The sequence below is a fragment of the Balaenoptera physalus genome (assembly GCF_965194825.1).
Source record: "Balaenoptera physalus genome assembly, chromosome: 4".
NCBI lineage: Eukaryota > Metazoa > Chordata > Mammalia > Artiodactyla > Balaenopteridae > Balaenoptera > Balaenoptera physalus.
Window position 1 is genome coordinate 93487502 of NC_138891.1, and position 16262 is coordinate 93503763.

Genomic DNA, 16262 nt, shown 5'->3' on the forward strand with positions numbered 1-16262 from the left:
ATGAATATCTCTAAATCTTAGTAAACTTAACCTTTCCCAAGGCAAACTTCTGGATAATTTCTAGCCAAATTCCTATAAGGTACCTATCACCTTTTATGTATGTAATTTAAGCCCCGTTAAATGAAAGTTAAATGTAGTGCCTTCTTTTAAAATTAAGCCAAGCTTTCCAGGCTTGACTTAATTCTTACAGTTTTTTACACAAACACACACCTGTTTTTATCAAAAGAATTAATTGTAAAATATTTCAGTTCTTTATAATTTCATTGTTCATTTTGCTTTTGTAAAAATCTTCAAAAAGTTTTTTCTCAAGATTACTAAAAAAATTACTTCAAAATAAAAAGGCCCCCTTTTACTAGAATGAAAGTTGAATAAACTGATTTATTTCATATATAGCTTTGCTTGGCTGCCAGGTAGGCCCAGTAGCAGTTATCCTTAACCTGTGGTGTGAGGCTAACATGGGACCAGAGCAGGGTCATCTGAACCTGTTGACTCTCTCTTGAACTCCTTTTATGCATGGAAGTATTCTAATTCCATTCAAGTAATGTCGATATCCCTCGATAATAAATACTTCTGAGAAAAAAAATGGCAACTTTTCCCCCCTTTCCAGTCTCATGTAATTAACAGGACAAATTTCTAGTCTGTTGTCAGATCCTTTATGAGATCCAATGAGTCAACTGTTTTTATTCAATTTTAAGCCACATGTATAGACCACATCTTTTTCAAAAGAAATATTTTAATTCTTCTTAACATAATGATATCGTAGAACATGAAAGGTTCTTTCAGCTTTAAATAAGCACTTGACTGTATCATTTTGTAAAGTATTCAACACATTAGGCTGTCTAAAGAAGTGTAATAGAAAATTCACAAAAGCAGTTCTTCATCCTGAACTGAACTTCATGAAAGAATACTCTATAAATGCTAAACAAAAGTTTAACTTAATAGCTGTAGAACCAAACAAGGTAAACAACGGTGATTGCTAAATTTAAATGGACTATATGAGCACTTTACTGCTATTATTTTCACTATAGTTTAATCTGTAAAATTTTAGTCCAGTGTAATGATAAGCCTTTTCTGGCATTATGAAGATTTGGTTTCCTTGAGGAAATCTTTATCCCTAATTAAAGACAAAGGTTGGATATCCCCATGATGTTGTATTAAATACCTACTCAAACCTACCTCTTTATTCCAGCATTCAGTGCCCTGCACACCTGAGTCGGGTCCACCTTTCCAGCCTTATAGCCCAGTGACTGCTCTATAGTAGTGGTTTTCAAACTACAGTGTCCTGTGTTTCTGCAAAAGAGCCTTAGGACTCCTGTATGATCAAGCGGGGGAAGTGAAGCAGGGGCACAGCTCTGATGCCGCTTTTATCTGTTTTCTATTTTAGGCCTTCATGCAAGATTTCTTTTGGCAAAATAGTAATGCCCACTGCTGTACATGAGCCATCTACTCTGGACAGGCCAGTCATATCTTAACAAAACCTGAAGAGTCCTCAAAAAAAGCTTTACACTTTACTGTCTCCAAACCCAGGGCTACTGCTAGCATATATGTGCTTTTGTCCGAATTACAAAAAGGCATTTCTTTTGTGTTGGTGGGTTGAAATAGGCACCCCTCCCTCTGCTTTGTGCCAGGGCCAGTGCTCCAGGAACAAAGCCAAGGCTGTATTTAAGTCTGCTCAGTCCCATTACCGCATGTCTTTGTGCAGTGCACAAAATACACAACGTATTTGGCAGCCCTTTCTGAACCTTTTCCTCACTGTATTTCTAACCTGGAATCTCTTTTGAAGTCCTTATCCAATCTTAAAGTCATAATTCAACTCTAAAAGCCAGCCAAATTGACTTTATTAGAGATGAAGGACGGTTTTCCACGGGATCCAGAAATGCAATTGCATAAGTAAAATACAAAGAAAACTTGGATCATTAGCAACAGTTATTGGAAAGGGTTTTTAGGGGTTTGGTTGACTGTGACCTTTATGAAGCACACTCATGACATAGTTACCAGGGACTCTCATGGCCTCTGAGGGTTGCACTCACAGAGTTCAAATCAGAGATCGAGTGAGGCAAGGTGCTCCCCCAGGCTCAGCCAGTGTGGAGACTGCTGTGTACAGGTATTGAAGGACTGATGGGTAGAGCCGTGGTTCTCAAACTGTGGTCTTGAGACCAGCAGTATTAACACTCCCTAGAAATTTGTTTAAAATGCCAATTCTTTCGACCTACCCAAAAGACTTACTAAATCAGAAACTCTGGGAGTAGGACCCAGCAATCTGTGTTTTCATAAGCCTTTGGGGGTGATTCTGATGCATGCTCAAGTTGGAGAAACCCAGGGCTAGGCTATATCTGGAGGAGTGCAGCCAGGATGGGAGAGGGAAGTAAAACCACACCGTGTAAACTATGGTAGATTAAAGGAACTGAGGATGTTTAACCGACAGAAGAGAAGATCTTGAGTATGTATTAGAGGAGTTGCTTTCAACCACAGTATTTGTAAAAGAATCATTAGATTTCTTCCATGTCTCCTGAGACAAAGACTGACCAGTGAGAAGAATTAGGAGTGGAAATTTCATTCCTGTTAAGAAGCTTCCTGGATTATTAATACTTCTTATATCTCAGAGGGGTAGTGAGTTCTCTAACACTTGAGGACTTGATCAGTGGCCAGATCACTACATATGGGGGTTTTATGAATGTGAGTTAAAGAGTGAGGAGCTTTGTCTCACCTAAATAGGTCTTCAAATCCTCTTCTATCAATTAGATCTAGCATTGATATTCTTTTAAAATTTTCAGAATAATTGATAAATCTTTCAGATGGCTTTTGGACAGCCCCAGAGGAAAGATGCCATTGTTTTAACTGTTCAATTTTATTTGCCTCTTTTCCTATGCTTGAGTAAAAAATTGGAAGTGTTTCAGATAGTGGGGGAAAAAAAAGAACTAAGAAAAAAATTCCATAATGCCTCCTCCCAGAGATAACCACTTGATAGGTTTCCTTCTTACACAGCATAATTTTGATTGATGCGTATTTCCCCACTTCTTTTATAGTTAGCAAACCTTTTCCTCCCAGTGTTTCCTTAGTTTTTAATAATCTCTTAAAATAAGTCTTAAAATTTTTGAATTTAGCATTACCATACTGTAAATCACAGGCACTTGTACTTTGCTTTTTAGAGTAGACTAATCCCATCATGTTTATTCATTCATTCATTTCTCAAACATGAATTACTATATAAATTGTACGTTGGCTATGGTATTTTCAATTTGTATGTTTTAATCCTAAGTGTGGATATAAAATTTTACTTTAATGAATTTTTGAAGAATTTACTTTTAAACACCTTATTGATTTTCAAATTTGGTAATTATTGTACTCTCTGTAGTAATTGTATTCTATATAATATCTTTTCCCATCGAAGCAGGAATGCTTCCAACTTTATAACTTGCTACAGAAGCCCAGTTTACCCTATGCCTGACCAGTAGCCAAACTTAACATGAAGCATTGTAGTGATTCAGAACTGAACTAAGTATTTTGTGCTATTTTTGGTAATATTTTTAGTGTACCTAGTGACCTTTTAGGTGCGACAGATTAATGGAGCAGTATCATACTAATGTATATTTTGTACTCTATTTATGACTCAATAATGTATCCAGAATCTAATGTTTAGTCTTAAATAAATAGATGATTAGAAATAGCATAAGTATATCTAACAAACCTATAAATTTACCCCTAAGGAAATAAAAAAGTGTAATTATAAAAGACAGTCTTTTCTCTGACCTAATATTTTATCAGTGATGTTTTAGAATGAACAAGAATTGAAAGTAAATTTTATTGAATATTTAACTGTAAATCTTTGGGAAATTTCTAAATTTATGCAGAAATCACCACATTTGGTTCCTTTGGTTAGCCTTCCAAATCAAAAGACTAACAAACATTTGTTGTATGGAATTTGATTTATCTTCTTACTCCTTCCTAAAATGTTTCAGCAAAATTAATGAGGCTGAACCATTGACTGACTTTTCAATTATTGAAAACTCAGAATCTAAGACTTATTTTAACCTCAAAATTAATGAAAGCAAATTAAGTAGCCTTGCTTAGGTTAAAAAAAAAAAGTCTCCAGTAAAGCTGGAGATAATTATTGTACTCAAATAGGGGCTTCAACTAGTCAAAATTAATATAAATAGGCATGTATTTCCTTCTCAAATAATCAAATTGTTACATATTTTTAATATCAAACTCAAATGGAAGTTAAAACAATGAAATATTTATCAGGTCTTCTTTAATAGTTATAATTTTAGCCTTATGTTAGCAATACAAATTTCACAGAATTTGAATTTATGAAAAATCTGAATCTGAGTTAATATTGGTAGTTAAAGGTAAATATTTGTGAAGTGCAGGCTATTTACCAAGCAGTGTGCTTGGTACTGCGTTTCTATTAGGAGATATAATTCAAACACAATTGAGAGTAAGATAAGGTCCCTGCCCTGAAAGGAACTTACAGTACCTTTGGAGATACTGGCAGACATAAAAGAAAGTGTTATGAGAGAGGAAAACAGAGGAGCCCGAGATGGCAGTGGTGGCAGATGATAAATTATCAGTGAACCAAAGGTTGCAGAGGTAATGTCCATCTCCTCAGAAAATGAATCAGTTCTATGGATTTAAACTCATATACTACTAATTTTAAACCAGGTAGGTTTATAGTCCTAATGATTTAATATAGTAGCACTGATATAATCTTTTTCTGCCATTAGCTTCTGCCATTATTCTATTTTTAATAAATATAATTAAGAAGTACAATAATTTTTAATTTGTCTGCAATTCATATTTTTCACTATTTCAGATTACCCCTCTCTGTCAAGGTGGTAAAAAAAAAAAACACATTTTACTACTTATACAAACCTTACTGTTAATAATAGCATAATTTTTAATAACTGAATTTATTTTTCAGTGAGCCAACTAACAATTTTTTGCATAGGATGCCCAATGTAGTATTTTAAAAGGCACATTATATGTACGGGAGATTTCATAGACATGAATTCATTTAATCCTCACAAATCCCAAATGTCAGGTACATTTTACAGATTATGTCTGCCTAATGCTTAGACAGATTAACTGATATAATATTCTTACAGGCAAAATTAAAAACCCATTTTTTTCTTTGACTTTACAACAGTTTCTATTCATTGTACAGGACAGACTGGGACAGAAAATTAAAATTAGAAGCAGTTTTTACCATCAACCATTTTCCCATCAAATAACAGATCTGAAAACTACAAAGTTAGTAGTGTGTATTATTTAGGAACAAATGGGAAAAGCATATTTGAGCAAGTGATGAATCAATTAGAAAATATGCAAATTAGAAAATGGTTACTATCAGGCATGAAATGTTTTATTTTCAAAAATTGATCTTTATAGAGAATTTCTAATTTTTTTCTTTAGCCAGTTAGCAGAGATAATAGTTTTTTTTTAAGGAATTCCTTTATTATTATTAATTAATTAATTAATTTATTTATTTATTTATTTTTGGCTGGGTTGGGTCTTCGTTTCTGTGCGAGGGCTTTCTCTAGTTGCGGCAAGCGGGGGCCACTCTTCATCGTGGTGCGCGGGCCTCTCACTATCGTGGCCTCTCTTGTTGCGGAGCACAAGCTCCAGATGCGCAGGCTCAGTAGTTGTGGCTCACGGGCCTAGTTGCTCCGCGGCATGTGGGATCCTCCCAGACCAGGGCTCGAACCCGTGTCCCCTGCATTGGCAGGCAGATTCTCAACCACTGCGCCACCAGGGAAGCCCAAGAGATAATAGTTTTAATCTGAAAATTATCTTTATTTTTAAGATCCCTTCTTTGATCCAGCAAGTGGCCAGGTTCCTTTGCCTCCTGCTAGGAGATTACCAGGTGAAAATGTCAAATCCAACAGAACATCACAGGACTATGATCAGCTTCCTTCATCTTCAGGTGAGTTGGCTAATAATAGTAATAATAATACCTTACGTTTGTACAGTGCTTTTTGGAGCACCTTTTTATTCAGTGTATAATTTAATGAGCACCGCCAGCCTAAGAAAGTATTTTTATCACCTTTGCATTTGCTTATAAAGCATGTATTATGAGAAGAATGCCTACAAAATTGTGTCACGGAAAAGGAAACATTAAGCCTTAATATTAACTTTGATATGTCAGTAAAGCATGTTCTGGGATTCAGAATCTATTCATTCTCTAACTTTTGTTTTGCCTTATCATCAGATATGAGAAATGGGATTGATGTCTTTATATACCGAACTGCTGCATTCTCTTATTTCTCCATTAAAGGAAGAAATCTCTTTAGAATTAGTATTAGCACCAAACTATGCATTTTCATAGCTTCTTTAGGGCTATCATGCAATGCTCTACTGCCAGTCATTAAGTAGAAGCCTGTACCATTTTAGTAAATACAAGTTGTACTCATAACCATTATTAATGGAATGCTGCTGCTTTGCTTCTTTGGGAGGTCTTCCTCGACCACCATATCTAAAATAGCTCCCCCTACTTTACACAGTCACTTTCTATCCCCTTCTTTTGCTTTATGTTTCTTCATAGCACCTTTCATTCATTTATTTGTCTATCTCATCTGCTAGAGTATTGCTTTGAATATACACATGTGGTTTGGTTCACTGCTTTATCCCCAGGTGTCCAGAAGAGTGCCTAGCACATGTTTCTTGGATGAGTGGATAGATAGAAGGGAGGAGGGAAGAGTAGCTGATATCTGTGTTATGCTGAACATACACATATTTTGAGCAATTGAAACAATATATTTGTCTCATAATTACAGACATCAGAAGTTTTTCCTATGTAGATTTTTGTCCTATATCAGTATTTTTTTCATTAACTGTATTTTGACTTTTTTTTTGAAGTATAGTTGATTTACAATGATGTTTTAGTTTCAGCGGTACAGCCAAGTGATTGTTATATAACTGAATATATATATATATATATATATATATATAACTGAATATATATATGTATATTCGTCTTCAGATTCTTTTCCGTTATAGGTTATTACAAGATATTGAATATAGTTCCCTGTGCTATACAGTAGGTCCTTGTTGTTTATCTATTTTATATATAGTAGTGTGTATCTGCTAATTCCAAACTCGTAATTTATCCCTCTCTGCTCCTTTCCCCTTTGGTAACTATAAGTTTGTTTTCTATGTCTGTGAGTCTGTTTCTGTTTTGTAAATAACTTTGTATCATTTTTTTAGATTCCACTTATAAGTGATAGCATATGATACTTGTCTTTGATTTACTTCACTTAGTATGATAATCCCTAGGTTCATCCATGTTGCTGCAAATGGCATTATTTCATTTGTTTTTATGGCTGAGTAATATTCCATTGTGTATATATATCACATCTTCTTTATCCATTTTTCTGTCGATGAACACCTAGGTTGCTTCCACGTCTTGGCTGTTGTAAACAGTGCTGCTATGAACACTGGGGTGCATCTGTCTTTTCGAATTAGTTTGTCTTTTCCAGATATATGCCCAGGAATGGGATTGCTGGATCATATGGTAACTCAATTTTTAGTTTTTTAAGGAACCTTCATACTGTTCTCCATAATGACTGCACCAATTTACATTCCCACCAACAGCGTAGGAGAGTCCCCTTTTCTCCACTCTCCAGCATTTATTATTTGTAGACTTTTTGGTGATGGCCATTCTGACTGGTGTGAGGTGATACCACATTGTAGTTTTCATTTGCATTTCTCTAATAATTAGCAGTGTTGATCATCTTTCCATGTGCCTCTTGTCCATCTGTATATCATCTTTGGAGAAATGTCTATTTGGGTCTTCTGCCCATTTTTTGATTGGTTTTTTTTTTTTTTTGATATTGAGCTGTATGAGTTGTTTGTATATTTTGGAGTTTAATCCCTTTTTGGTCACATCATTTGCAAAGATTTTCTGCCCTTCCATAGGTTGTCTTTTTGTTTTGTTTATAATTTCCTGTGCTGTGCAGAATCTTTTAAGTTTAATTAGGTCCCATTTGGACTTCCCTGGTGGTCCAGTGATTAAGACTCTGTGCTTCCACTGCAGGAGGCATGGTTCGATCCGTGGTTGGGGAAGTTCCACATGCCATATGGTGCAGCCAAAAAAAAAAAAAAAAAAAAACACAGGAATTAGGTCCCATTTGGTTTTTGCTCTTATATCCATTACTCTAGGAGATGGATCCAAAAAATATTGCTGTGGTTTATGTCAAAGAGTGTTCTGCCTAGGTTTTCCTCTAGGAGTTTTATAGTATCTGATCTTCCATTTACGTTTTTAAATCCATTTTGAGTTTATTTTTGTATATGGTGTTAGAGAATGTTCTAATTTCATTCTTTTACATATAGCTGTCCAGTTTTCCCAGCACCACTTATTGAAGAGATTGTCTTTTCTCCATCATATATTCTTGCCTCCTTTGTTATATTGGGTTGGCCAAAAAGTTTGTTCAGGTTTTTCCATAACATCTTACAGAAAAATCTGAACGAACTTTTTGGCCAGCCCAATATATTAATTGACCATAAGTGTGTGGGTTTATTTCTGGGCTTTCTATCCTGTTCATTGATGTATGTGTCTATTTTTGTGCCAGTACCATACTGTTTTGATTACTGTAGCTTTGTAGTACAGTCTGAAGTCAGGGAGCATGATTCCTCCAGCTCCGTTCTTCTTTCTCTGTTTCGACTATTCAAGGTTTTTTGTGTTTCAATACAAATTTTAAAATTATTTCTTCTGTGAAAAATGCCATTGGTAATTTGATAGGGATTGCATTGAATCTGTAGATTGCCTTGGGTAGTATGGTCATTTTAACAATATTGATTCTTCCAATCAAGAACACAGTTTCCATTTGTTAGTGTCATCTTCAGTTTCCTTCATCAGTGTCTTATAATTTTCAGAGTGCAGGTCTTTTGCCTCCTTAGGCAGGTTTATTCCTAGGTATTGTATTCTTTTTGATGCGATGGTAAATGGGATTGTTTCCTTAATTTCTCTGATATTTCATTGTTAATGTATAGAAATGAGACAGATTTCTGTATATTCATTTTGTATCCTGCAACTTTACAGAATTCATTGATGAGCTCTAGTAGTTTTCTGGTGGCATCTTTAGGATATTCTGTGTATAGTATCAAGTCGTCTGCAAACAGTGACAGTTTTACTTCTTCCTTTCCAATCTGGATTCTTTTTATTTTTTTCTTCTCTGATTGCCGTGGCTAGGACTTCCAAAACTATGTTGAATAAAAGTGGCGAGAGTGGCATCCTTGTTTTGTTCCTGATCTTAGAGAGAATGCTTTCAACTTTTCATCATTGAGTATGATGTTAGTTGTGGGTTTGCCCTATATGGTCTTCATTGTGTTTAGGTTATGTTCCCTATATGCCCACTTTCTGGACAGTTTTTATCATAAATGATGTTGAATTTTATCAAAAGCTTTTTTGCATCTATTAAGATGATCATATGGTTTTTAGTCTTCAATTTAATATGGTGTATCACATTGATTGATTTATGGATGTTGAAAAATCCTTGCAACCCTGGGATAAATCCCACTTGATCATGGTGTATGATCCTTTTTATGTATTGCTGGATTTGGTTTGCTTTTAAGCTCAAACCTCAGTTCACAGATTTGTTAATAGTGAGAGCTGTCCATTCTGTAACTTCCGAATCAAGATAATTATTTAGCTGCTTTGAGAATTATCAACACAGTAGTTCTGTACTTGATGACATGCATGGGAGATGCAAAAATCCCTCTGTAGTTTTTTAAGTTTTTACATTTGAATATAACTCAGAAAAACAGAAAATTTTATTAACCATTTCAAATTTTGGTCTGTGCTGTTTTTACCAATTTACTTCTAGTCATTCCAATATTTCAGATATATCCATGGGTACCCACTGAAACACTGTATTTCCATTTGAAAGGGTAGATTTCCAGAATGATGAAAAAATGTGAAAGTCAAGAAGAAGGAGAGACAGTATCTGACAATATATATAGGAGAAGGAAGCAAATCCCTTAAGGAAATAATGTTAAAATACAACTTTGAGAAGAGTGCCATGACTGATTTAAAATAACATATTCAGTACCACCAGCTCTGGATTAACAGAAACATATACTCAAGTTATGAGAAGAGTTGTGGCCTAAATGCTCTATTTTCACAGCTTCTTTACAGTTTGCACCATAACATGCAGGTATTGTTGAGCCCAGAGGAACATCATTCACATATGTGATTTCAACTGGTAGGAATTCCAGTTAGCATTACACTAGAAATTTCAAGGAAGAACTTTAAGTCACAAACCCTGTTGAAACATCCCCAAATAGGCATTTACCAGAAGCCTGAACTGGCTTTGAGTGATAAAATAGTCCTGATTATTACTCTGAGGGCCTCAGCTAGCTGTAACATCAACTATTTCAGCCTACTCCCTGAACTCTCTTTACAAACACAGTCAAACCACAGAAAATAAGATACTTTTTTCCAACAAGATATTTGCTCACATGCTGCTTCACAGGGCTACCAAGCTGTCCACTAGTTTATTTCACACCAGGAGAGGGACTCAGCTTGCCTTCTGGATTAGATCTTTCCATCAGAAACTTAAGACTATGCAGTGTGCCTTTGGGATACTAATAGTGCTTATTTTGCAGTAGCGTTTTTATTGATATCAAGGCCTTTTTAAGACGATCGTTGAGGATTCTGGTATAATTGCCACATCTTATAAATTCCATTTCTCCTATTTTTATGGTGATGTAAATAATTGATGGTGACTTACTTATGTATATAAGCTTTCTATGAAAAGAATATTTCTAACTCAAAAATTTTAATTGATTTGAAAATATTTTCCTTTTTCTAAAGAGGATGTGTGCATGTAAATGTATGTCTACAAAGAGCCTTCCAAATGTTTTATTTCTCCCCCCATAAAAGTTTATAATTTTTTGAAGTTTGTAGATGTAACAATATTTAATGATATGAATATGTCATAATGATAATCAGAATAAGTGGATTTTACCGGCTTGTGTTAAACTTGCATATACCTTATATGGGCCAAATGTTTTTGCTAATAGTCTGCTTATTTCTTCACATAGGGTTCATGTCTATACTAGCTATGCATGAGTTTTTAGACATTTTTAAGTTTGCTCTTCTCTTGTGGTAAGATATAATGTGCTACAGTTTGAATACCATTCTTTCTTTAAAAACCCAGGGAATCCAACTTAGAATACAAAGTCGTAATGATGATGTTGTGCTCATGCTGATGAAGTGCAGCTGAGCTCTTGAGATTTTTTTTTTAACATTCTTAGTATTTAAAAGGACGTTCAAGGTAATACTTAAAAATAACACTAGAATTTCAGAATATGACTTGTATTAAATGTGTTTGTAACTGGTAACAGATGTTATTGCCAAGTATACCTACAAAATAAAGGAGGTCTCATAAAAGGAATTAATTCCAATACTACTTTTCCTTTACTAGCTTAAAGGAAAAGTGACCAGATGTTGAATGAATTTTATATTAAGACCTCAACTGGAAATCACGGCTTCATTTCACATAAGAGTTGGAACTGTGTATTGTTATAAGTGATGTTTTAAGATAAACTGTGTTTTTAAGATTTTGTTTTGTGTTTCAACAAAGGAAATTGCAGCGTTACAGAGTTTTACCATAGTTCAACTACCTAAAATGTTTTTCCTTACATACAGCTTCAGTTTTAAAACCACTGAACATGGGGTCATTTTTCTTACAAATCTAATACTAATGTAGTTCTTTTATAACCATTTTCTGGATGTATTAAAAAAGTTATGTTATAACCTTGGCCCTAACAATCATAATTACCTACCTTAGTGTATATGAAGATATTTTATTTGTAATTTAGTGAAAACTGTGTATTAAAACATGTCCTTCTAAAATTCAATAGTATAAAAACATGTCTTTCTAAAATTAAATAGTATATCTGTAGTGGAAGCAATTCAAGTTTACATAAATGAGTTCCAGAAATAATTGCTCCAACTTACAGGAGAGTAACAAAGTCATAATGATGATGTGTTTGAGATTTCTTTATGCCTTGATAAGTTAATTTATATTTTTTCTTTTAATTCTCAAATATTGTTACACTTGAAAAAATCTGTAGTCTAAGAGTCTTGATGTCCATCCCAAGTATCATCAATGAATTACTAAATAATTTTAGAGATTATGTCTCAGATTGTATGTAGTAATCATTTTTAAAATTTGTTAAGCACTTACTACAGGACAAATGTTATGCTAAGTATTTTAAATATAGATAACAGAGATAATTTAATACATAACATATATTATTATATTTATAGTTGCACATGTAAAATATATTTTATATAATAGTTTCTATATTGTATTTTAATGTTTTGAGTAGTTTAAATGTAAATTTACTGTAAGATACAGGTCTAGTAAAAATTTTTTTTTACTTTTTATTTTATATTGGAGTATAGTTGATTAACAATGTTGTGTTAGTTTCAGGTGTACAGCAAAGTGATTCAGTTATACATATACATGTATCTATTCTTTTTCAAATTCTTTTCCCATTTAGGTTATTACAGAGTATTGAGCAGAGTTCCCTGTGCTATACAGTAGGTCCTTGTTGATTATCTATTTTAAATATAGCAGAGTGTACATGTCAATCCCAAACTCCCAATCTATCCCTCTCCCCCAACCCTTCCCCTCTGATAACCATAAGTTTTTTCTCTCTGAGTCTGTTTCTGTTTTGTAAATAAGTTCATTTGTATCATTTTTTTTAGATTCCACATATAAGTGATATCATATGATATTTGTCTTTCTCTGACTTACTTCAGTTAGTATGATAATCTCCAGGTCCATCCATGTTGCTGCAAATGGCATTATTTCATTCTTTTTCTATGACTGAGTAACATCCCATTGTATATATGTACCACATGTTATTTATCCATTCTTCTGTTGATGGGCATGTAGGTTGCTTCCATGTCTGTCTATTGTTAACAGTGCTGCAAGGAACACTGGGGTGCATATACTGTTTCGGATCATGTTCTTCTCTGGATATATGCCCAGGAGTGGGATTGCAGGGTCATACGGTAGCTCTATTTTTAACTTTTTAAGGAACCTCCATACTGTTCTACATAGTGGCTGTAACCATTCACGTTCCCACCAACAGTGTAGGAGGGTTCCCTTTTCTCCACACTCTCTCCAGCATTTATTGTTTGTAGACTTTTTCATGATGGCCATTCTGACTGGTGTGAGGTGATGATATCTCATTGTAGTTTTGATTTGCATTTCTCTAATAATTAGTGATGTTGAGCAGCTTTTCATGTGCCTCTGGGCATCTGTATGTTTTCTTTGGAGAAATGTCTATTTAGGTCTTCTGCCCATTTTTGGATTGGGCTGTTTTTTGGATATTGAGCTGCATGAGCTCTTTGTAAATTTTGGAGATTAATCCCTTGTCAGTCACACTGTTTGCAAGTATTTCTCTCCCATTCTGTGAGTTGTCTTTTCATTTAGCTTATGTTTTCCTTTGCTGTGCAAAAGCTTTTAAGTAAGTTTTATTATGTCCCATTTATTTATTTTTGTTTTTATTTCCATTTCTCTAGGAGGTGGGTCAAAAATGATCTTGCTGTGATTTATGTCATAGAGGAAAACATAGGCAGAACACTCTAAGAGTTTTATAGTGTCTAGCCTTACATTTAGGTCTTTAATCCATTTTGAGTTTATTTTTGTGTATGGTGTTAGGGAGTGTTCTAATTTCATTCTTTTACATGTAGCTGTCCAGTTTTCCCAGCACCACTTATTGAAGAGGCTGTCTTTTCTCCATTGTATATTCTTGCCTCCTTTATCAAAAATAAGGTGACCATATGTGCGTGGGTTTATCTCTGGGCTTTCTATCCTGTTCCATTGATCTAATTTGTTTCTGTGCCAGTACCATACTGTCTTGATTATTGTAGCTTTGTAGTATAGTCTGAAGTCAGGGAGCCTGATTCCTCCAGCTCTGTTCTTCTTTCCCAAGATTGCTTTGGCTTTTTGGGGTCTTTTGTGTCTCCATACAAATTTTAAGATTTTTTTGTTCTAGTTGTGTGAAAAATGCCATTGGTAATTTGATAGGGATTGCATTGAATCTGTAGATTGCCTTGGGTAGTATGGTCATTTTGACAATATTGATTCTTCCAATATTTTTTTCTTTTAATTCTCAGATATTGTTTGTTATACTTGAAAATATCTGTAGTCTAAGAGTCTTGATGTCCATCCCAAGTATCATCATTGAATTACAAAATAATTTGAGATTATGTCTCAGATTTTAAAAAATATTACATACAGTTTTAAATATAGATAACAGAGATAATGTAATACCTAACATATTATAGTTGCACATATAAAACATTTTATATAATAGTTTATATATTGTATATTAATGTTGAGTAGTTTATATAATACAATGTAATATGTTATATATAAAATATAAATAAATGTAAATTTACTATACAATACAGATCTAGTCATAATTTTATTTCCCACAACCCCTCTGAAATAGGTATTATTAATGTCAATTTATAGAAGTAAGTGAGACACAACAAAGTTTAGTAATTTACCCAAGGTCTCACAGCTAGTAAATGATTGATTGATAGGATTTGAATCAGTAAGCTGTGCACCCATTTATGTTGTTGTTATCCCACCAGTAGTCAGGCCAAAAATTAGGTTTAAAAACTTAACTCACACATTCATATAACAATGATTGCTAAGCTGAGTTTGGAGATAGATAGCCAATCGTAAAATCAAGACAGTAGCAAAGGAATAGTAGTGATAGAAGAGGGTACTAAGAATTCTAAAATAATTGTAGTAGAGATTTCAAAACCTGGATTGTGATCATTTTTCACATGACTTTAGGAAGCCACTCACTATGTACTTTCTGTACTTTCTGTACTTTTTATACCAGCAAAATCAATCTCTGTCTTAGATTCTTGAGCAGCTCAGACCTGTAAAACCAACAGATGGGATCTGAGGCTTTTTTTTAAATTATGAAAGTGGTACATGCACATTAGAGAATAAAGTAGAATTAAAAGAAAACAACAACAAGAAAAGTCACCTAGAACCCTGTCATCAGTAAGGAACATTATTGCCATTTTGGAGCCCTTCTTTCTAATGATTTGTCCATGCACATGTTCACACAGTGGATATCATACTCCACAGTACAACATAGTATCATAAGTTTCTTACCACATCATTAAATTTTTTTTAACGTCACTTTAAATTATTGTATGGTAGTTCATTTTTATATGCTGTCAAACTATTGCTTCTCAAATCTTTCTCCCCACCAAAGAGCTAACTCTGAATGACATGGGGACTAGGGATTTAACTAAAAGTAGACAATCACATGCAGGAAATTGCTTCAAAGTCTGTGTTATTTAAACAATTTATAGAAATTTTGCATTTTACTTGGTATATCTGCATTTATTTTCATATTTAAAAACATTAACTCTCTCCTATCCTTGAGTAAAATTAGTGCTCCAGGAAGATGTACTGTTTATAGCCTGTGGCTCCACACCTTCTTGCACTTATTTGGATGTTGTTGCCCTTGCTCATAGGAGTTCAAAAATACCATGAGCACAGACAGCAGCACCAGAATAAAACATGTCCTGCCAATCACATTTCTAAGGATGACATGTATTCAGGTACAGAAATCCCCATAGCACTGGTAAAATTCATAGTCATTCCAGTGTACTCCAAAACTACAACATAGCAGCTTTGGGAGAGCTCTGGGAGAGGTTCATCTGCTGTTTCATTGCTCCTTTGCATCATCTACACATTCCAAAGTGAATAAGGACCTGGTACCTCCTCTTTTAGACATTGTGAGAAAGAAGAAGTGGAGACAGTGAAGGCTGTCCGTGAGTTTTAGGAAGAGTTGTCTAGAAAGAGGGATTGGCTTTAAGTGCTTTGCTGTAATGACCAGCATGAAAATTGCCTTTTTTTTTTTTTTTTTAATGGCTTTTACTGTTAGTTCAGGTTGTAACAGATCTTTCTTATTAATATCTTGCTTAAAAGTTTCATATAGAACTAGGCACTCACTACAAATTCCAGGTTTTTGTCCTCTTCCACATTTGAATTCCTATTAATTTATAGTAACTGCTGTTCTCTAGCATTGTAGTATAGTGGTTATCATTACAGATGTGAATTCATTGTCCTTTCTTTTTAAAGTTCTCCTCAGCACACATACCGAGCATTAAATTAATTAATTCCGTACCACCTGACTGAGAAGGGATAAGTAATGCCTCTAAAAATGGAGACACAAAAGTAGATTTGGAGAGTGAGAATTATGAAAGTAAA

At 34.2% G+C, this 16262-nt stretch overlaps 1 protein-coding gene across 6 annotated transcripts in view; it reads left to right on the forward strand.

The window, feature by feature from the left end:
- Positions 1-16262, forward strand: part of CBLB (Cbl proto-oncogene B) — a 216844-nt gene that overhangs the window by 186983 nt on the left and 13599 nt on the right. For all 6 annotated transcript variants that reach the window (XM_082460351.1, XM_082460355.1, XM_082460352.1 and 3 more), the window contains one exon: positions 5804-5923. In XM_082460351.1, coding sequence (XP_082316477.1) covers positions 5804-5923 — 120 coding nt within the window. The remainder of the gene's footprint in view (positions 1-5803; positions 5924-16262) is intronic.